We start from the raw sequence: 21,506 nt of genomic DNA, 5'->3' as shown, positions 1-21,506 counted from the left end.
TACTGGGGTTCAATATAGTAAATTTATGACCAAAGTATTTTCTAAAAATGTATATATTTTTTTCCACATGTATTCAGCATGCTATGCCAAAGGGAAAGAACCTAAGAAAACAGAAAGATCACCTTAATCCCATTTTGCTTAATTATGAGAATATCAGAGTTGTTTGGTACAAATATGTCCAGAAACATCCACACTGGTATTAACCCTGTATGGTAATTTAAGAAACTTCTCAGTGCTACTTGAGTTTGGCATACCAGTGATTCTAGAACTGCACCCAGCATCACTGTTCACTGCCATCAGCAGGTGGAAGAAGACTTACATTTTTATGCATGGCCAAGGCCTTCAAAAACCTAACTGAAAACAGGATATGGTATTCAAGTGTTAGCCTATTGTAGTTCGGAACATGTAAAGAAATGACTGGCCTACAGCCATGGGGGCTTTGTTTTATCTAAAAATCTCCAGTCTCATCTTAAGAATTCAGATGGATGTCTTTACTATGACTAGCACTTAAGACCACAAGACCAACAGGCACTGGGCTTGTTAATTACTCAAGAAAATTGAATTGGCTGAAAGAACTGAGACTAGCAGATTGGTGTTGCAAATTATTAGATTTATATTTTTTAGCTCCAGCATCCCTCCCAGTATCTCACTTTAGACTCTGGTTCCAGGTAGTGTGTGTGTGTGTGAGGGCAGCTGAGGAGGCCACTGTACCCTCACCGCTTTGCTTCACCTCGTGCTACACGCTTCACATCACTTACTTCTGCTCATTTAATCTTGCATGAGCACCCCATTGCCCTAATTTTACTCATTTTGTCACGACGGTTCACTTAGCTACCTTACACTGTTTCAATATTCTCAATTTCCGTACTTAGTAAGGAAGAACAAGTTGTTAATAAAATAGTGAAGTGAATACAGTACCAATAGAAAAGACTAGAAATTCTTAAGGTTCCATTAAATATACTGAACAGCAAGTTTGTAAAGCAAACTACTATAAATTTTATTACTGTGTATGTGTATAAAGCAGACTGTATGTCTATCTATCTATCTATTGCCAGAGACCATAATCCCGTAAGGGTGGCCGTTTGACTTTGAGTTATTTGTTTTATGGGGAGGGGCACTAACCCTCCACCAACCCACTTGCAGACACGTAGGGAGCACGTATGGTTTGGTTATATGGTTACCACCCAGCGTTGTAAATGGTTTCTTGGCTTACAGGAAACCATGTGAAACAGAAAAATGCACTGAGGTGTAAGTGGATGGTAGTTTAATAATGACTGAAATTTCCACACTGGTATCAGTAGCGCAACCAAAGCCATTATACTGGTTATCTCTGGTGTTTACAAATTATGGTAGATATAAAGCCTGTAGTATTAGCTGCACATCATATTAATTTTCATACAGAGTTTCACATGTTAAAGGGGCTTAATGAATATATAAGAGTTATACTTCATATACCAAGAAGTGACCTGTCAGCATCAAGTTAGGTGATATTAAGGAAGTAGGTTAGATCAGGCTTTATATAGGCACCAGCATGGGAGTTAAAGGCCTTTGGAAGCTAGTGGAGAGTGCAGGGGTGCCAGTGCCTGTGGAAACCCTCGAGCAGAAGATCCTGGGTGTTGATGTGTCCATATGGTTGCATCAAGCTGTCAGAGGGTTCCGAGGGGCAACACCAGGAGGACAGGCCAATGCTCACCTACTCACTCTCTTCCACCGCATTTGCAAGCTGCTGTTCTACCGTATCAGGCCAGTATTTATTTTTGATGGAGGGGTGCCATACCTCAAAAAGCAGACCCTTGCATCCCGAAGACTGCGGAGAGAGGTAGCGGCAAACAGGGCCAAGCAAGTGAGGGAACGCTTGCTGAAAAACCTGCTGAGAAGCCAGGCTGTACGCAATGCCCTTGGGAGGACAGGTGCCACTCCCAGCCTAGCTCGGGTACCTAAACCAGTCAAAACAGAAAAGGACATGTTTGAACTGCCACCCCTTCCCCAGCCCTTAAATGTTAAACCTGATCCTGATGCACCCCCGGGAACCACCCAGATGAGTGGTAAGTACGAGGACGAGGATTCAGAGGATGAAGTTGAGAGCCACTTGAAAGAACTGAGCGGAACCAACTTACACCAGTTTGAGTTTGAGAGTGAGGCATTCCAAAACCTACCCATCGACACCAGACACGAAATACTTAGCGAGCTACAGGACACACGCAAACAGAACTCATGGGCCATGATAAATGATATGCCACAGGAGTTAGAGACCTTTGCCGACTTCCAGATGGGGCGGCTATGCAAGCGCCGCAGGTTTCAGGAGACCCTGGACACCATACGAGATGAGATACGAAAGAAAGTGACGGACGAAATGGAGGCGGAGATGTTTGGGGACCTTGAGAAACATGTCAGTTTCTCCCAGCGTATCATTTCAGAGGATGCTGCACACTCCATCCTTGTGAAGAAAGTTAAAGATGATGAAGGGCAGACACAGGAAGGTAAAGAGGTGAATGACTTTCTTCATGATGAAGGGGACACGAAGGGAAAATTTGGTGATGATGTAAAAGATAGCAAAGGAAAATCACCATCAAAGACACATAAAAGGGGACTGGACAAAGACTTTCTAACAGAATTAGCCAAACAGGGAGTATTGAGGTCAGGGTACAAGTCTGATTCAGAGTCAAACTGGGAGAATGATTCTGGACTTGATTCTGACTACTCAGATAACGAGGTCCAAAAAATGAGGCTCCAGCAGAAGAAAACAGCAATGGAGGAGGAGAATTTCCTGAAAGTGGTTGGCTCATTGCTGGAGAACAGCGGACTGACGCAGGAAGAGATTCTGGCACTAATCAAGCAAGAAGAAAAAGAAAACCAGTCACCTCAGAAACTTGGAAATGGACACCTTGCTGCCCAGAAGTCAGAGGAGACGGAAGATAAACCATCGACCTCCAGCCAGGCACCTGGATTTGTGTTCAATCCCGATGCTGATTCTTCTTCTGATGATGATGATTTGGTTGAAGTGCCAGAGGATGATGGTTCTTTACCTCCTCGCTCCTCGTCTTTACCTCGCTCTTCTTCTCTTCCCTCATCACAGCCTCCATCCTCTTTCCTTCAGGCAGGTGTTCCGATAGACACAAAATCTGAAAATTCAGAGCCCAAGACAGAGGTGGAATCCAACAACATTGGCCAGCTCCTGGGTACAAAGAACAACAGTTTGTATCTGAAGATAGTGCAGCAGAAGGTTGATGATTTAGTGCACATTAATGCACTAAAGACCACACCCATGAAAGCCCCTCTGGATAGCAGGAAAGTAAATAAGCATGAGGAGGTGAAAGATGGAGGAAGGAAATCAGTGGTGGCAAGTCTGAAAGAGAGGCGAGAGAATAAAAAGAAAATTGAAGATAAAAGTTCAGAGTCAAGTTCACTAAAGCCTGTCAAGATATCTCTGGATTTTGATGTCAAACCACTGAAAATGGAGGATGATATCTTTGCTGATATATTCACTGACATTAATTGTGTATCATCCAGAAATACTCTCACAAAACAACCTCTGTCCTTAATAAGGCATCCAAAAAATGTAAGGCCCAGTGATAAAGAAGAAGTTAATAACAAAGTTGAGGCACATGGTGCAAAAAATTGTAAAATTACATCTGCTAATTCCAGTAAAGCTGGGAATATCCAGAAAATAGTGAGGACTGAAAAATCATTCCATGCCATTGTATCAGAAGTTAGGAATAATGGAGATGGTGATTTAGATGCAAGAAGTGATAGAAGCTCAGTTATTGGAGCAACAGAGGAGGGGAACGAAAATGGAATGGAAAATGAAGTTGAAATTATGAGTAACAGCGATGACAGTGATTCAGAGGAAGTGGTTGATAATGAAAGTAAAAGAGAGGGGAGGAATGAAAAATCCATTGAAAAGACTTCCATAGCTAATTCAAAATCTCCCCCAGAAAATGAACCAGTAAATGAAGAACTGAAAAACAATATATATGAACTGGTTAAGCTGGAGGTTGAGAAAATGCTGAAGCAAAAAGATGTTGAAAAGTCTGTTGAATGTGAGGGTAAAAATACAGAAAGGGTGAGGGTGGCTGGAGAAGTGCACAGTGAAGATGAAATAATGAGTAGCAGTGATGAAAGTGAGTCAAGTGAAGGTGATGATAATGAAAAGAAGGTGAAGGAAAATGATGATGGGAACAAAGCTAAAATACAGACTGCAAAAAAAGGTCAGGAGTCAAAAGAGGGTCTGAAGCCGCATACTGACTCCGACAGTGATGCTGATGATCTTGTAGAAGTAAGGGCCATAGACGAGGAAGGGGTAGATAAAGAGGAAGGAAAAAATAAGAAGGAAGCTGACATGATTGAGGTAGAGAGGAAAAAGATACAGTTAAACAATGAGAAGGAAAAAAAGACTAAAAAGCAAGATGCTGGCCGTGAGAAGGATGAAAAAAGTATAAAGGAAAAAGTAGGTTTTGAGAAGGAAGGAAAAGGCAGTGAAGAAGTAATGGATAAAAGTGTAGGGGGAAAGAAGCCTAAAAAAGCAGAAGAGCAGAATGAGAAGGATGTAGATCAGAAAGAAGCAAAGAGTAAAAAAGAGGTGGTAAAGAAAAAAATAGGGAGTGAAAAGGAAGCCGTAGATAATGAAAAAGCCACAGTTACAAGGGACGGACAGATTCATCCCAACATTTCTGAAGACCAATTTAAACATGGAGAGGAAACTATGAATTGTGTTAGACAGATTCCTGAGAAAAATAAAAACACTGTGAATGTAAAACCCATTGATATGCCTGTGAAATTGCGTGAAGAGCAGAGTGAAGACAAATTATCAGATGAGAGGACAGAAGAGGTTAAAGCAGCCAAGTTAAATGAACAGACAAGCAGTGATGAGGTAGTCCCAGTTGAACGACCCTTAATGTATTCCGAGGATGAACTGAAACACTTGGAGCGTGAGCTAGTTGTGGAACAAGAGTCACTAGTGGCAGAGGCAAAAAGATCTGATCGCATTGCAACAAACCTGAATGAGCAGACATATGGAGAATCTCAGCATCTCCTTCAGCTGTTTGGTATCCCATACTTAGTTGCCCCAATGGAGGCAGAGGCCCAGTGTGCTTTCTTAGATGCAATTAGATTGACTGCTGGCACTATCACAGATGATTCTGATATATTTCTGTTTGGTGGGACCAAGGTTTATAAAAATTTCTTCAACCACACCAAGCATGTGGAGTGTTATAAGATTGACAACATCACAGCTAATCTTGGACTGGATCGCGAAAAGATGATCTCTCTGGCCATGTTGACTGGGAGTGACTACACAGAAGGGGTGGAGTCTGTTGGGGCTGTGGCAGCCATGGAGGTCCTTGCAGAGTTCCCAGGGGAGGGGATCACATGTCTCAGGAACTTAAAGAAATGGTGGAATGCTGCACACAGCACTGTAACCCCAGCTATCTCAAAAGCCCGCCAGAAACTATCTCAGGTTATGTTGCCTGAATCTTTCCCCAATGAGAGAGTTTTTGAGGCCTACCTGGCCCCAGAAGTGGATGAATCAAAGGAGAAATTCACCTGGGCTGTCCCAAATGTGGAGGCTTTACGCACTTTCACCGGGGATAAGTTTGGCTGGAGTTGTGCAAAAACAGATGAGATTTTGATTCCGGTCATGAAGCGCCTAGGAATTAAGACGTCACAAATGAGAATAGATTCATTCTTCACCAATATCAAGCTAGTGAAGGAGGACAAGATTGCAAGCAGGAGAATACAAGATGCTATTGCTAATCTGAAAGGTGAGAGCAGTGCAACCAGCGAAATTCCAACACTTCGCAATAAATTGGCAGCAAGGTTAGGAAAAACTGTAGACAGTAAAAACAAGAAGAAAAAGAAGAAGAAGAACAAAGAGGGCATAGAAGAGCAAGATAAGATGGATGGAGTTGAAGAAGAGAAGGTGGCGGAAGAGGGGGAGGGAAGTGAAACTGATCCATGCTGCTTACCAGATGCAACATTGACAAAGAACAAAACCACCCCATCAAGAACCCTCCTGGTCGACCCCTCAGAGACACAGCAAGGGAAGAAGAGAAAGGCAGATAATGCAGGAGAAGGGACAAAACGAGGGAAACGCAAAAAATCATGTGAGGGAGAGACAAAGCCAGGTAAAAGAGGAAGAAAGAAAAATCCCAACACTGATGAAGCAAATGAGGATAGTCCCAAAACAGAGACATCAAGTGAAAATCCTGAAAGTGTAAGGAGAAAGAAAACTATGGATAATCAGCTGACCACAGGAGGCGAAGAGGGAGGAAAGAAGTTGACAAAGGAAATGATGTTTAAGGCACTGTTAGAAAAGGAGAAGATAAACCAGAGAGAGGAGGAGGAGAGGAGAATGAAAGAGAGGAAGAGGGTGGTGGCAGAGTTGCTGAAACAGAAAAGGATGGAGAAAAAAGGAAAGTGATGAAAATTAATATAAAAGTATAAGGTAACATCCAGTCCATATTACCCTTTTTGAGGTGTAGGTGATTGTAGCTCCTGGTGAGGGTGGGGGGCATGGTTTTCATTCCAGTTGGTTCCTGAGACACAAGACCACAGGGTACCCATATAAAGATTAATTGGAAGAAAAGGTGTACAGGAAGAGCAGCTAAGATGGTATGATGAGGAAGGGAGAGAAAGAGAAGGGATCCTAAAGAGAGCACACATTACTGTATGAAATGGAGAAGAGCTGATAAAGAAACAATCTGTGAAAAGGTATACAGGAGAGAAATGTGGTATTGAATACAGGAAAAATAAAAGAATTTAACAAGCATAATAGTACCATCAACCTAAGAGGTTCTAGTAATAATGGAAGTGGTAAGATCCAGGTACATGTGAAGAAAGACACAATAGTGGAAGAACTGTCATTAGAGTGCCAAATGAAATGATTACTGTATCCATCCATTCACACATTATTCATACCTTAAATTTCGCAGCCCTGCCCTCACAGACAAGAACCTTTCTTGTGAAACAATATGATTGAGGTAAAGGAGTAAAGGCTTGAGAAATGGAAGGAGGGAAAAACAGGAGATAGAGGGTTAAGCCACACGAAAATGTTGACGAAAAAAGGAAAAGGGAAAGAAGTAAGGGAAGATAACATTAAAGGGCTTCAGTTCATTTTTTTTTTTTTTTTTTTTTTTTTTTTTTTTTTATAAATGAAATTATGCATCAATTTACATGAAATTTTACTGGATATTAGCTATGTTTGGCAAAACTAATCCCTGAGCTTTATTTGTAAATGATTAATTTAATCACTGATATTTTTAAAATGTTCTTATTCAGGAACAGTAGTCAGCGAAAGTTAGGTTAAACATATTAAGATTTTACTGAATATTTTTTTCTTTTTTTCATGTTTTGTCCTGAAACTTTCTACATGCTTAAGTAGGTATCATAGCTATTATCCAGTAAAGTTTCATATAGACTGATGCATAATATCATTTTCAACCAAAAATCTGAACTGATGCCCCTTAAAAAACGGAAAGATAGTATAGTTTTTTGAGGTAAGGAATACAGAAGAGAGGTATGAAACATTTGCAAACTAATCTAGTTGAACCTGGGACCACCATACCTGCTGCTGTATAGGCAAATGTATAATCAGCTACCCAGTGAGTGATTGTTAATTATATACGCATGTACTTAACTCCTGTACGTATACTGAGTTCAAAGCTGTGTTACAAACATGAGAATACAATGGAACCAGTGAGAAATACCATCATCCAGACCATTACTCCTACCAAAAGAGATGGAGTGGCTTTACTGTAATTTGAGATGCCAATACCGAGATGTTAGCCGATACTGATACCCACTGTTCAACCAGTACTGATACTCCGATACTGTCCAATGGCTGATACTGAATATTGTTATTCCCAAGTATAGCGTGCTGCAAAAATTGAGATCCTACTGTATTATATTTGATATAACTATAATAATTTATACAACTTACAATTATGTACAGTATTGATACTACTGTATTACAGTACAGTATATTACGGTACCGGTATATTAGTATTGGCACCTGGTGGTTTAGTGGGTAGATATGGTGCTCCAGTCGGATTGAGCCGATGAAGGTTTATATCCAAGGGGTGGTTGGGGTTTATTGCTCATGTAAAGCCACTCAGGGATGAGTGAGACTGGTCACTCTCATCTTAAATGTCAGGACCAACTTGCCTAGCCCCGGGCTCCTACACTTCTCATGGGGCAACGTATGATTGGATGATGAATGAATGATGATGATATATTAGTATTGGAGTATATATATTATACACTATAAAGTCTCAGAATATCAGCCATATTTTCACCAATACCGATGTTGATACTAAAAAAATGACCGATACTGCCAATACCAATACTATCGGCACATGACGGACTGTAATATTTAGTGTTTATGTGCTGTGTTACTTTACTCTCAGGCAGCTTGATTATAAGGGCATTTATCAGTTTTCACAAGTCTTGGACATGTGACACATGGACACAATTATACAGCAGTTATTTCTGTTAAAGGCCCACAGTACAATACCGTAATGTATATACAGTATCCCCTTTCCAAATTTATTATATTATAACATAAAATGACTCTAGTATTTATGTCAGGTTTTCATCAAAAGATGACATAGAGTGTACTCATACTATCCTGTACTTGTTAGCTGAACTTCATGCAATAAAATGTGAAACATCCTTCGTGTATTGTGTTATCCTTACTTCTAACTGTAAACCACTAAAATGAGTACAGACTGCAGAAGTGAAGACAACAATAGTATTTTATTTTGTATGTTATTAGGCTGTAAGATGAAACAGAATAACTGGACAGTCATAATACAGTTACTCCTGATTTAAATGTCTCTACAATGGTGTGTTTTTATTTCTGCTGTCAGTAGATAACTTTATTCCAGACCACAGGTTGTCATTGTTGTTACCTTTCCTGAACCTTAATGGGTGTCATTTCAGGTTATATTTAGTATCATAGTGAAGTTAGCCTCTTCACTAATGTCATATACTGTTTACTTTATTTCTGCTCAATTCAGAGATTCTTTTTTAGTTTAGGAGAGACTGTGAACTGGAGAATTTAGATACATGTATGACCATCAGTACAAGAGGATGTTTCCAAGGCTGAATACGATTACTGTATCTGCACGTAGCAAGATGAAACTAAATAATAGTGCATCTGATTCAAGGGGTTACTACATACATATCCTATTTACATTAACCCTGCAGTGCATTACCATTAGATAGTTTTGGGCCACAAATGTCGATAAGTTGAATGCTGAATGAAAGGAAGTGTTCCATTTTTTCTCGGCACTGATGACGATGCTTTTACTTTTTTGTTTTCCCATTTTCCTGCCTCTGGATCCCACCCTGCTTAGTAACTCCTTCAGTATGGGTTTGTCTACAACAATTTATCCTAGCTTATCAGACAATTTTATTTATCTTAGGGCAGACCTCTTGAGGTGAACATGATAAAAAACATAAACCCCTCCAGTTTGAAAAGTCTCTAAACAAAATAATTAGCAGCAACAGAATGTCATCCTTACTTAAAATTTAGAATGTATGCAGCCAAAATACTAACGTAAGTGAAACAACTTCAAGAGCTCGATGCTTTTCTTCATAACTGAGCGGAGAAAAAAAAAAAAAAACATTCTGAAGTCAATACTTAATGAACTGCAAGCAACTTTAAATGAAGAAATGATTAATTCATCTGTAACTTGATAATGCAGCAACCTTGAGGGAGGCCTGACAGTAACATACATCATCAAAATTAGAATATTAGTAAAAGCGGTAATAATGTTAGAAAGATTATGTTTAAATTAATATGGAAGAACCAGTGGCAAAAGTTGACCATGTAAATGGGAGTCTTAACCGTACGATGAAAGTCATTGCAGGGGAGAGACTTACTCTAGGGTCAGGGCTGGAGAGGGACACTTTCATGTGGTGGCATCAGTTCAACCAGGCAGCTCTAATTTCTGCTTGTACTGTATAAATATCCCTCAGCTCCCACCCTGTCTCTCAAAAGGAGGATGGTGGAGTGAATTTGGCTTTTTTTTTTTTTTTTTTTTTTTTTTTTTTTTTTCATGGAAGGAATGGTTTGCAGGCTCCTGGCCTTTGGTTCCTTCTTCCCTGGAAAAAAAAAAAAAAAAAAAAGTCCAATGGCTTCATATTTCATATGAACTTGGGGCTAGAACAAGACCAGCAGCTCTAAGAGCTGTAATCTTGTATGGTAAATGAAACTTAACAAATTACCGGTAATCACAGTCCTAACCAGGATCCAATCTCAGCCCCCTGCACTTTATTAAAACTTAGGCTGCCATTAAGCCAAACAAAGGATCCCTATTTTGCATATGGGTGACTCAGGCATTTACAGATCTCATTACAGTTGGCTTGGGGAACTCCCTAGTACAGTACCTCTTTCCTTACCACTTTATTCCTGCTTATGACATTTAAAAATTCTCAGACATAATTTTGCCCATGACAAAAATTCCTAGACATGATATTTATGGTATGTTAACTACCTGTATATTGTTAATAAGAAAGTATAGCAGAGAATATTAAGGTGTAATGTGCACTCTCCAGCCTTGCGTGTTGCAGGAATGGCTCAGTCTATTTTAGTGAGAAGCAGGGATGGCTGCTATTTCAGAACTCTTCAGATCGTCAGTGGGTAAAAAAAAAAAAAAAAGGGGGGGGGGCAAGAAAATGGCTAGTGAAAGCAGAAAATGATGCGTAATAGACACCAATAATGCTGACTGAGCTGTTCCGCAACACATGAAGATTGGGTCACATAATTACATGTTCCACCCAGTGCTAAGACGTGGTATAAGTCCAGTATGGTCCAGAGATATGAAAGGCAGGGATGTTGACATACTTAGATACCATATTTTCTATCATTAGTGAATTGGCATTAAGTTCAAATATAATCCACTCTTCCTTTTCCTCCCATCTTTCCCGTCACTTTTCATTACCCATCTTTCCATTACCCATCTTTCCATTTCAGGAGGCTTTACACTGAATGACAAGCCTAATGGTTTCCTGTAAGCCAGGAAACCATTTACAACACTGGGTGGTAACCATATAACCAGCCCACATGTGTTGCTTATGTGTCAACGAGTGTATGGGCGAGGGTTAGTGCCCCTCCCCGTAAACCAACTAACTCAGAGACAAACGACCACCCTCTACAGGATTATGGTCAGGGTACAGACAGATAGATTGATAAATTATGACCTAAGAGACAACAAAGCCACAACAGTTCATACATTATCACTTCTGCCATAACCTAATTTCTCTTCATTGCAAATCAGTGGGTAGGATAGTGAATATAATTAGGAAACAAGAAGAGATTACTTTCATTGACCAGCAGTGAAACTACGGCACGCGGCGGGTTAATGTCAAAGTTCCACCATGCAGCTAGTTTTTAAAAGATTCTCTCTTCGAAACTCTTAAAATATGTGAAATTGTTTTATTAAAATGCCTTCTAATTGCCAAAAGTTGAAAAATGCCAAATAATCGGCTGATAGAACAGCTGATGTGTCAGATCAACTCAAAGTTTCAAGCTGAGCAACTTTGTATTTCATAAGAAAGTAACCAAAATGCCTCCTTATGGTCGATATTGAAAATCTCCTAATAGTCAGCAGATGCATCAGCTGACACAATATCTGACATTTTAAATCAACATTTAAAGCTGAGCAACTTTGTATTTCTTAAAAAAAATCACTCGGAACTCTCCAGGTGTAGATATTCAAACTTTCCGTGAAGGAAAAAAAAAAAAAATCCCCCAGGTGTACCACGTAATGACCTGTTAGCTTCACTGTGGGTAAAAGCATTGTTGCTAGAGTTTCTTAAAAAAAATACCTTTATCTCAAGTACCATATCTTGTTAACCCCTTCATACCAAGGATGTTTTTCCCAGGCTGAATAAAAAAAATACCCTTTGGTTAAGGAGTGAATTGACAATATTTATAACTTCCAGCTGTGCTGCAAATTTAAACTGGATCAAGTCATTTAGCATTAGGGAAAATATATGAAGAAAAAAACAAAAATCCTTGAACAACAGGGGACAGTGTCACAGTTTGACTGGTATGGATTTTCCATATCAGGATATAATTTTGTAGCTTTAGCCAGAGAAAATACGTAAGTATGACAGTACCACTGAAGATACCAACGATTCTTTAAGCATACCTGAGAGGAGGTAAATACAGTGTGCTCAGCTCAGCTATACTAACATTTATAATTATAAGGTATCCCTTCATATGCCAGATCCCCATCAGTAACACAAATAAATTCAGAGACATTACTGTAGTGGATGTGGTAAAAGTGTGCACTTAATTTTGCCACATCTTTCATACTCCCAGCAGGCTATGGATGACCCTCTGGTGGACCCCCTGCTACTACCATCCTCACTGACCCACCGTGACCTGAATCCCTCACGCCCCAGCACTGTCACCTCTCGGGTATTCTCAGCGCAGGTCAACGACATACACACTGACTTTATAGTCATTGTATACAGGTTAGACAAGTTACACAGTGTGAGTTGATAACAGCACAATACTCCATACAGAAGCTTTTATCATATCCTCAGACTTAAGGGGATAATCACTCTCATCTTAAATGTCAGGACCAACTTGCCTAGCCCCGGGCCTCTATGCTCCTCATGGGTCAACACAGGATTGGATGATGAATGAATGAATAAAGTGTGTTTCTAACCTCTTTAGCTCTCCTAAGATAAGTCATATCATCTGACACTGGAAAGGAGAAATAACTTGGCTGAAAAGGATACTACTATAGTTAATACTTTATTTAAAATAATGCATCTTCTTAAGCAACAGAACTACAGTACCCTCGCATCCAACACGGTAATATTGTCATGCATGGGTCCCGTGTTGGACCAAAAACGTGTTGGACAAACAATAGAGCTTATGGGGAAAAATGAATTATGTCAGCAACCCAAGGAAAAGTCACCCTAAATACCTACCATATACCTATACATATATTGGTACTATTGTAATTATAATAAATGGTACTGTGCTATGAATGATAACTAACCTTTTAGGATAGTGTTGGTGGGCTTGCTGGGAATGGAAGGTGGTATCCAAGGCTGTAGGTAGTCCTACTGGGTCCCCGGAGGATGGCTGCTGGCGTCACTAGCGGGTAATGGCTGCTGCTCCTCCTCAACCTCCCTCATAAATCCTTCGAAATCACACTCAGAATCACTATCTTCGTCCACAGCCATGGAAGGTCCTGCTTCTGCCTGTCCTAGCACTCTGTAAGCCTTCACTGCTGCCAGGATCTTGTCTTGGTTTTTTATTATGGTCCTCATGTTGGCTTCATTCATGTCGTAGGCCTTGGCAATGTCAACTTTCCTCTCCCCTTTCTTCTTCCTCTCGATGCTTTCTAGCTTGGTGGACTGAGGGAGGTGCTGACGCTTCTTGGGGTTCTCAGAAGGCTTCCTAGGCATCGTGAGCAGGGTAAAATGCAGTAACAAGGGCAGAAAACGCAGCAAGGAAAAAGCACCTTCCAATGCGAATTATGCGACTGAGTGGTGCTGTGGCGGGAGAAATTTAAACAAAACATCACGTGACAGCAGAAGCGTTTTTAATTGGGCGGCATCACGATCACGTCACGATAGCGGGCGGGGGAAGGCTACTTATCAGAAGTTTTCATTGGCTATCATCATCATGGGAATGTCCAGTATGACCGTGTTGGACCGGGGGTGATCGTGCTAGAGGCGAACTCTGCGGATTTCGCCCACTTCTTGGAGCTCTGTGCGTGTTATGCTAACACACTTGTGTTGCAGTAATTAAATCGTATTAAATAATACTAATTATTTGCTCTCCGTGCTGGACTAACAAGTGTTGGATGCGAGGGTACTGTACTTAGCATTTTATGTCCTACTGGACTTTAGACAAGTGTGGAGTGTTCTTAAATTATCAGCCTTTTTTCATGCCGAATTACTTTAAAATATGTTTTTAACTGAGCATTAAGTTTTTTACTGAACAAATTATTAAAAAAAGAAAAAAAAAAAATCATGTCACACTTTCCATTCATCAAAACCTGTACCATGTATTTGAAATTTAATATGTAGTGAATCAGTTTATTTTTGGACATGCATTATAGCTAATTTGTTTCCATATTAAAAAATTCAAACATTGCTCATGGTGTGGAAGGATTGTAAAGTATTGCAGGCTCTACCTAATGTTTCCTAACACTATGGTAAAGTATTGTCTGTGGCAGCAACCGAGTGTTTGCGTGTGTGACACAGTGTGGCAAGATTGGCAACCTGTTCTCCATCCACCGAGACACTACCACACCTAGTCCAGCCCTCCCCACTGCCACCCCCATCTGTGCCTTTGATGTCAAGTGAGTTATGCTTACTATGTGCCACTGTAGTCATTTTGTTTTCACCTGATGGAACTGGGTAACTCACTACTTGAACTATGTACTAAGTCTTGGTTGCGTGAAATTTGATGAGCCTTAGTCATGAGGAAGGACTTAGTCTCCTTGGATACTAGGCTATGGTACTTAAAGCGACCCTCTAGTCTAACTACACTTGGCCATCAACTGAAATGAAATGAGTTAGGGATCTTTGTCAGATGACAGAAACGAGATATAGATGACCTCAGCAGTACTTACAGTAGATATTCCTCATTCATCATCAGTGCATTGTATGTACAGTAGACCCTCACTATAACAGACCCAGGTATAGCAGATATCAGATGTAATGGACGGAATAAAGCCCAACAAACTTTCATTGGCCATAACAAACACTGTCTGGTAAATGGGGTGAAATTGGCTGCAGTACTTGAGTTTCCTACCCATTTTACTCTGCCTTGCCTGTAACTGCCTTCTCCCCATCATGACTGCTGAGATGTAATAACAGACTGTAATACTGTACTAGTCATGAAGAAGTGCTGTAACAAGGATGTGAAATGTTACAAAAGGGCAAGATTATGGGCCAAGTTAGTATAAAATGGGTATAAATTACATTCTTAATGTTAGAATATGCTATTGTACTCATTTATTTTCAAACATGTGCTTGAAAAATCACCTTGGGGAAGGCGCTTGGATACAACGAATGAACTTGGCTTTCCCCCCAGTTAGTCTGTTATAGTGAGGGTGTAGTTTCCAATATTATCAGAAATTATTATCAATGAATTATTCCTCTTTAATTCTATTACCATTATCTAAACTCCTGCCACAGATGCATTCTAGGTGTGGACTGTGAGGAGAGCATTCAACCTGTGAGACACCTGGCCGAGAAGTTGTCCTGCTCACAGCCTCTGCTCCTCTCACTCACCCTCCTCCCCCCCGGACAACCCCCCTCACGCACCACCATCGACACCATTGCTAACATGCTGCTAGAGAAGAAGTGTTGGTGAAGACAGGTGTGTGTATGTTTGTTTATGATTGATGCTGGTCTTCAGGTATTTTTATAAGTACAGTATATGTGCTGCCTCGTAAGTCTCCATATTTTGTGTTTTCCGTTGTTTTGTTTCTGGACCCTACTTCACGTCACCTCTAAGTGAGAAATAGGGTTAGGGTGGTGGTGGTGGTGGTGGTGGTGGTGGTGGTGGTGGTGGTGGTGGTGATGATGATGATGATGATGATGATGATGATAATGATGTTAATTAATGATGATGATATTAATTAATGATGATGATGATGTTAATAATGGTGATAATGATAATTAATGATGATGATGATGTGTTATCCTGCTACAGCATCACCCATCATGGCCTCTCAGAAGTTTGGTCAGGTGGTGTTGGGTCCCCCTGGCAGTGGCAAGACCACGTATTGCAGCGCAGTTGCCTCACTCCTCACCACACTTGGCAGGAAGGTCGCCATCATCAACCTAGGTAACCCTTTCATTTACTTAGTCTCCAAAAATTAAAATATCCATTGTCTAATAAAATGACTTTCAAAATAATCTCTCCATACCTGTGTATCTCCGTTCCAGGGATAGGGTACCATAGCCCATAACATATTAGACAGGTAACGTGTCTTTGCCTCAAGTGGTAATTCATACTCTTTTATCTTTCCCCAAACCCTACAGACCCAGCCAATGACACACTGCCATATGAAGCTAAAATAGACGTGCGTGAACTGGTGAGTGTGGGTGAGGTGATGGAGACGCAGGGTGTGGGGCCAAACGGGGCGCTAATCTACTGCATGGAGCTGCTTGAAACTAACCTGTCCTGGCTCACTGACAAGATTGCCAAGCTGAAGGGACACTACTTCATGTTTGACTTCCCAGGCCAGGTAAGGTTTGGTTAGGGGTGAACTAAGGGTTGTATTCTCATTGGCTAAGGAAGCTCTTTAGCAACTTATCTGTAATTGTTTGCCTTGATAGTACACCTCAGTATTCTCTGTGCTATGTATATATTATTAATATTAATGTAGACTGCATAAATACCAAAAATATTGATATGCTATATGCAGAAATAACTTGGTAAGTTAGGGATGTTATGAACCATCCTAACTGCATGAGAATACTGCCCTAAGAGGTTGCAGTACTGTACTACCACTGAACAGAATTTTGATGATAATAGTGTTGATGATAATGATAACTAATAAACAATGAGGATGATGATAATCATGAAAAGTGATAAAGAAAATAGTGATGATAAGGAGAACAAGTATACTGTAGTAATAATGATATCAACTAGCTCCAGTTCATAGTGAAAAAAACAAACAAGCAATGATGATGATAATAATTTATAACAAGTAAGGTTGTGCAAAATGTGTGATAAGGTTATGTAGGATGGAGTGAGGTAAAGTACGGTATTTTGATCATTATTAAGATTGCATGGAGGTTTTTGATACAACTGCCCAGTAAGATCATTCTTGAGATTGCATGGAGGTTTTTGATACAACTGCCCAGTAAGATCATTATTGAGATTGCATGGAGGTTTTTGATACAACTGCCCAGTAAGATCATTATTGAGACTGCATGGAGGTTTTTGATACAACTGCCCAGTAAGATAATAGTAATATGACAAGTTTCTGGGATGAAACTTTAAGTGTTGTAGATTTGAAAGTAGTCATGAATACAGTAAATTAGTGAGTATTTAGCGAGTACAGTTGTTTACAGCACTGTACTTTCTTTGCCATCTGTCCACTGACCAATATTTTGTATGCCCGACCAGAAACATAGGAGCTTAGGGCTAAGTAACTAGTCCTGACAGTTAAGACAAGTTACCAGTTTCTTGCCCTGAGAGTGGCATTATGTAAGCACTAAATTGTAACTGTACCTCAGATGTAAACACTTAGAGGCCACATCCAGTTGGAGTGCCAGAACCCACAAGACCATCAGACATCTGTGTGGTTGTATGGTTACCATTCATTGCAGTAAATTTATGGATGCAGTTGATAGATTTACATATCAGACAAAAACCAGTTCAATTTGTAGACTAATTTAGGCATCATATGTTAAAGTGCATACCCTGTCCCCTCAGGCTGAGCTATACTCCCACCACACAATGATCCGCAAGATCCTGGCAGGACTGGAGAAGGAGGATGCCCGACTCTGCTCTGTCTACTTGGTTGATTCACACTATGCTAACGATCCAGGTTAGTCACGGGACATTAACCCCTTACGACCGTAGTCAGTTCGACTGTGCTGTATTCCTCCTGTATTTAGATTTTTTATATTTAACTCTGGAAGGATCGGAAGCAGTATTGGGTTAATTAAGGCTGTTTGTAACCTCTCTTGTTCATGTAGATAATAACTTATTTACAGCACTTTAGGCATCCATAGATGATAGCTTCTTTGCCAAGTGTAAAACCAGCCAAATGCTTTTTATCAGTTCCTCTCTCCTTAACCCACTCCCACATCTCCTCCACCTGCTGTAAATTCATGCCCATGTGACCATCCTCTCTAGCTTCCCAGATACTGACAACCCCCTGGCCCTCCATGGATGACAAGGAACCATTTCTGTAAGGACCTAGAAGGCTCCCTAACATTTCTTTCTTAATACTGTACTTTAGTAGGTGGGGGCACTCACCATCCACTCACTCGATGTAGTGCTGCTCGTGGGTGGCTACCATTTCCTATCGTTCTTCCTTCCTCTTATGTCCTTTTTCCTTATCTTTTCTTCTTTCCTTCATTTTTTCCTCTTCCTTCTGCCTATGGGTAACTCTACACTGAGTGACAAGCCAAATGGTTTCCTGTTCACTAGGAAACCATTTACTACACTCGGTGGTAATCATATAACCAGATAATTGTGCCTGGTGGTTTAGTGGGTAATTACGGCACTCCAATTGGATTGAGCCGGTGAAGATTTATATCCAAGGGGTTGTTGGGGTTTATTGCTCACATAACACAATTCAGGGATGAGTGAGGCTGGTCACTCTCATCTTAAATGTCTGGACCAACTTGCCTGGCCCCGGGCTTCTACGCTTTTCATGGGCAACGTAGGATTGGATGATGATGATGTAGGTAAATTATTTATTATGATATCTGCAAAATGAAACACCAAGGAAGAAGTTTTATGAAGACACCCAAGCCCGTGTAATACAGATGAAGGTAGGGTAAGACACAGTGTAACTGTCACTCACACTGTGTAGAGTGATTCATATATGTTGGTTTGAGCATGTGCATGCTCTGAAACTGTTAGTTTGAGTGTGTGGATGCACAGTTTCGAAACATCCACACACTCAAACTGGTGCAATTGAACTGACAGTTACCATTAAAAACTTCATGTTTACGAACCCTAACATCTCTGTGCTCTTTTACCTTTCTTTGACTGTAATCTCACTTTACAGGGAAGTACATCTCTGCTGTGATGCTGACATTGAATAGCATGCTGATGATGGAACTGCCCACTGTCAATGTTCTCTCCAAGGTCAGTTTACCTCTACCTTTCCACCACCAGCTACCAGTCAAATAATTTTATTTTTTTAAATGTTGTTCTCTTCAAAGACAATGTAAATTAAGTTTCCTCCATCTCTCCCCAAAATAATGTGTCCCATACTTGGAACTAAAAAAATGTCAAACCCAGAACGGCAGATTACAGTTAGGTCTTGTTTACATGATGTTACATTGGGGGTTGGGGTGTTATAAAGACATCTACAAGGGCTGGGAGATGGGGAATGGAAGCATCATTTGCACTGGCGTAGAATATGCTGATCACACTTTCCGGCTGTGGTACTGCAACCAGCATCATACTTCAAATGGTGCAGGAGGAAGGGGCAGGCTACATGCCCGTCCATTTCTTTGTCTTCTGATTCATGTCTCCAGTAAAATCAGTGAGCCTCGCTTTAGATAACCCTGTCTTTTCCTAACAAGTGAACACAAAGTTAGGATAATGAATGACAATAGGACCTCAAATCCACAGGTGGATGCAGTGGAGAAATATGGAGAACTAGATATGGGGCTGGAGTTTTACACAGATGTACTGGATATGGACTATCTACTTGAGTGTCTTGAAGAGAGTCCGCTGACAGCACGCTACACTCGCCTCAACCGTGCCATTGCAGATGTGGTGGCCGATTACTCCCTTGTCTCATTCATCCCGGCCAGTGTGGAGAGTCACTCCTCACTCTTGGATGTTATTAAGGTGAAACTGAAACAGATATGCTATGGTTTCAGAAATTAGGGACAGACCTCTGACTACAGTTACACCAGTTTTTTACTGACAGTTTTTTGGTTCTCTTGAGAAGTTAAATAAGATCATCATAGCTTTAAGAAATATCCATAAAGTGCTTATACTGCCAGTATACTTTTGCTGTTTGTTGGCTTCCTGTTTATTGGAAAACTGTTCATTATCCTTGGGTGGCTAACCGTAGAACCATCCTCCCATATTGGACGGGCATCAGCAAGAACATGCAGCTGTATATAAAAGTGCCTGAAACCTGTTGGCTGACAGGCCAGGATGAGACTGGAGGTATCCTTTACCATGTTAGTCCTGGATCAGGTAGGGTCTGGGGCTTTGCTTGTGCCATAAGGTACAGGGCAGTGGCTCCTCTAGCTTCTGCATCTACAGTCTTATGAACAGGGTGATGAATGGAAACATGCTGTACAAGGCCCTTCTAAATAAGCAGACACATACTGCATGTTAGACGGATTTAGAATCCACTTCATTTTTCTTGAGGAGCTAAAATGATGGTGATGATTGTGAACACACCACGATTATCAAAAACAATTTCTGACATTTTTATCCAAAACAGTGCTTCTCATGCTTCTGTGCTTTTATGTCTCTCTCCAGCTTTCTCATACCCTATTTATTATAATTCTTCCTCCTCATTCTTCCTTTCAGTATTTTTATTTTCTGTTATGATTTCTTCTCATTACTCATATTTGTACTGCATTCCTCTCTCCAGGCAGTGGATAAGGCAAACGGTTATGTGTATGGCAGTGGAGAGGAGAGGAACATCCAGCGCCTCCTGTCCTGTGCAGTGGGGGCCAAGTGGGAAAGCGACAGGATCGGAGAGGCCCGGGAGCAGTGGATGAGGGAGGGAAAAGGACTGACAGAGGACGAGGAAGAGGAATACTTAAGGACAGGAGGAATCGGGGACGAGAATGAGATGATGGAAGAGGAAGATTTGTTGGAAGTGATTGCTCAGCAGAATCAAGAATGAAATACCGGTAGGCGAATTACAGAGTAAAACTGTAGAACATGAGATGACAGTATACATGATAATGGATGAAATGGAGGTAAAAAATGAAGAAGTATGACCCTATTGCCTAATACAGTCTTTGCATTACAAAAGATGGGAATCATTTTTATGCACCTGTGATTGCCCCAGTTAAGAATGAACAGTGTCTGTGTTGACAAAATAAAGATGTTAGCTGTGACTTACCCTCTTTTCTTTAAATAAATAATTAAATAAACAGCAGCATACCTAAATACAGCATTGAAACCACCAATAATATATATAACTAAACACCATAGCACAAGTAAGCCATGGCAGGATCGCAAGCAAAAAATGAGAGACTTACAGAACGTAGCCAGTGAGTGACTCTGCACAAGGAAAAATATAAAAGTAAATGCAAGTTGAAGCAAACTAAACAAAAAATGCTCCAAAAGCAGTGATACCACACTTAAACTTTAGCTGTGGCCTTTCATCAGTCTGCACCAAAATCAAATCACTTGTTGTGAGATCCATAGACTGTGTGTGTCAATTTGCCTCCAAACTGAATCAGGTATTTGTGAAATATTGTAACAAATACATACACAGAAATGAACTCAATCACAACAGCCTGTTTGAAAGGAAAAGTGTGACAGTAAATGTTGGTTTGCAGTATAGACCAGAGAAAGAAAGCATGATGAACTGCAATGTATAAATGGGAGGTGGAGGGTTTTAGGTAGTTGATGATCATAAGTAGCTGTCAGTTCTCTATATTCTGAAGGTTAAGATGTTTAATTTGGGGAAGACGAGGGTCCTTCATGAAAATCTGCCTTTTTTCAGTGTTCTCATATTGCAGTGAAACTTGGGTGGTGAGTGAATGAGAACTTTCTAGGTTACAGGTTGTAGCAAAGACCTTTTTCTGAACAGTTACATTTTTAAGCAGAATAAATGGTATAAGCAGCA

The 21,506-nt window shown here is 40.5% G+C and overlaps 2 protein-coding genes across 4 annotated transcripts; both read left to right on the top strand.

Moving 5' to 3' along the window:
* Positions 1 to 1,531: 1,531 nt before the first annotated feature.
* mus201 (rad2 superfamily protein mus201) lies at positions 1,532 to 6,699 on the top strand. The gene is made up of 3 exons (XM_080275653.1): positions 1,532 to 3,032; positions 3,102 to 3,310; positions 3,356 to 6,699. The coding sequence occupies exons 1-3, from the start codon at positions 1,532 to 1,534 to the stop codon at positions 6,416 to 6,418; spliced, it is 4,773 nt and encodes a 1,590-aa protein (XP_080131779.1). The 3' UTR covers positions 6,419 to 6,699.
* Positions 6,700 to 12,344: 5,645 nt separating this feature from the next.
* Positions 12,345 to 20,769, top strand: LOC145404077 (GPN-loop GTPase 2). Of its 3 annotated transcripts, none has more exons than XM_080275682.1 (8): positions 12,345 to 12,483; positions 15,175 to 15,358; positions 15,695 to 15,829; positions 16,027 to 16,232; positions 17,429 to 17,543; positions 18,738 to 18,817; positions 19,310 to 19,531; positions 20,295 to 20,769. In XM_080275682.1, the coding sequence occupies exons 3-8, from the start codon at positions 15,706 to 15,708 to the stop codon at positions 20,550 to 20,552; spliced, it is 1,005 nt and encodes a 334-aa protein (XP_080131808.1). In that variant the 5' UTR covers positions 12,345 to 12,483; positions 15,175 to 15,358; positions 15,695 to 15,705; the 3' UTR covers positions 20,553 to 20,769. The 3 variants fall into 3 exon arrangements, with proteins under 3 accessions (XP_080131808.1, XP_080131809.1, XP_080131807.1); XM_080275683.1 differs by having other exon boundaries at positions 12,364 to 12,483; positions 15,186 to 15,358; XM_080275681.1 differs by lacking the exons at positions 12,345 to 12,483; positions 15,175 to 15,358 and having other exon boundaries at positions 15,670 to 15,829.
* Positions 20,770 to 21,506: the final 737 nt, after the last annotated feature.

The sequence above is a fragment of the Coenobita brevimanus genome, chromosome 62 (assembly GCF_032717465.1).
Source record: "Coenobita brevimanus isolate Jiangsu-jjx chromosome 62, ASM3271746v2, whole genome shotgun sequence".
Classification (NCBI taxonomy): domain Eukaryota; kingdom Metazoa; phylum Arthropoda; class Malacostraca; order Decapoda; family Coenobitidae; genus Coenobita; species Coenobita brevimanus.
The sequence above is the reverse complement of the archived record's forward strand: the minus strand, read 5'-3'. Positions and strand labels throughout refer to the sequence as shown.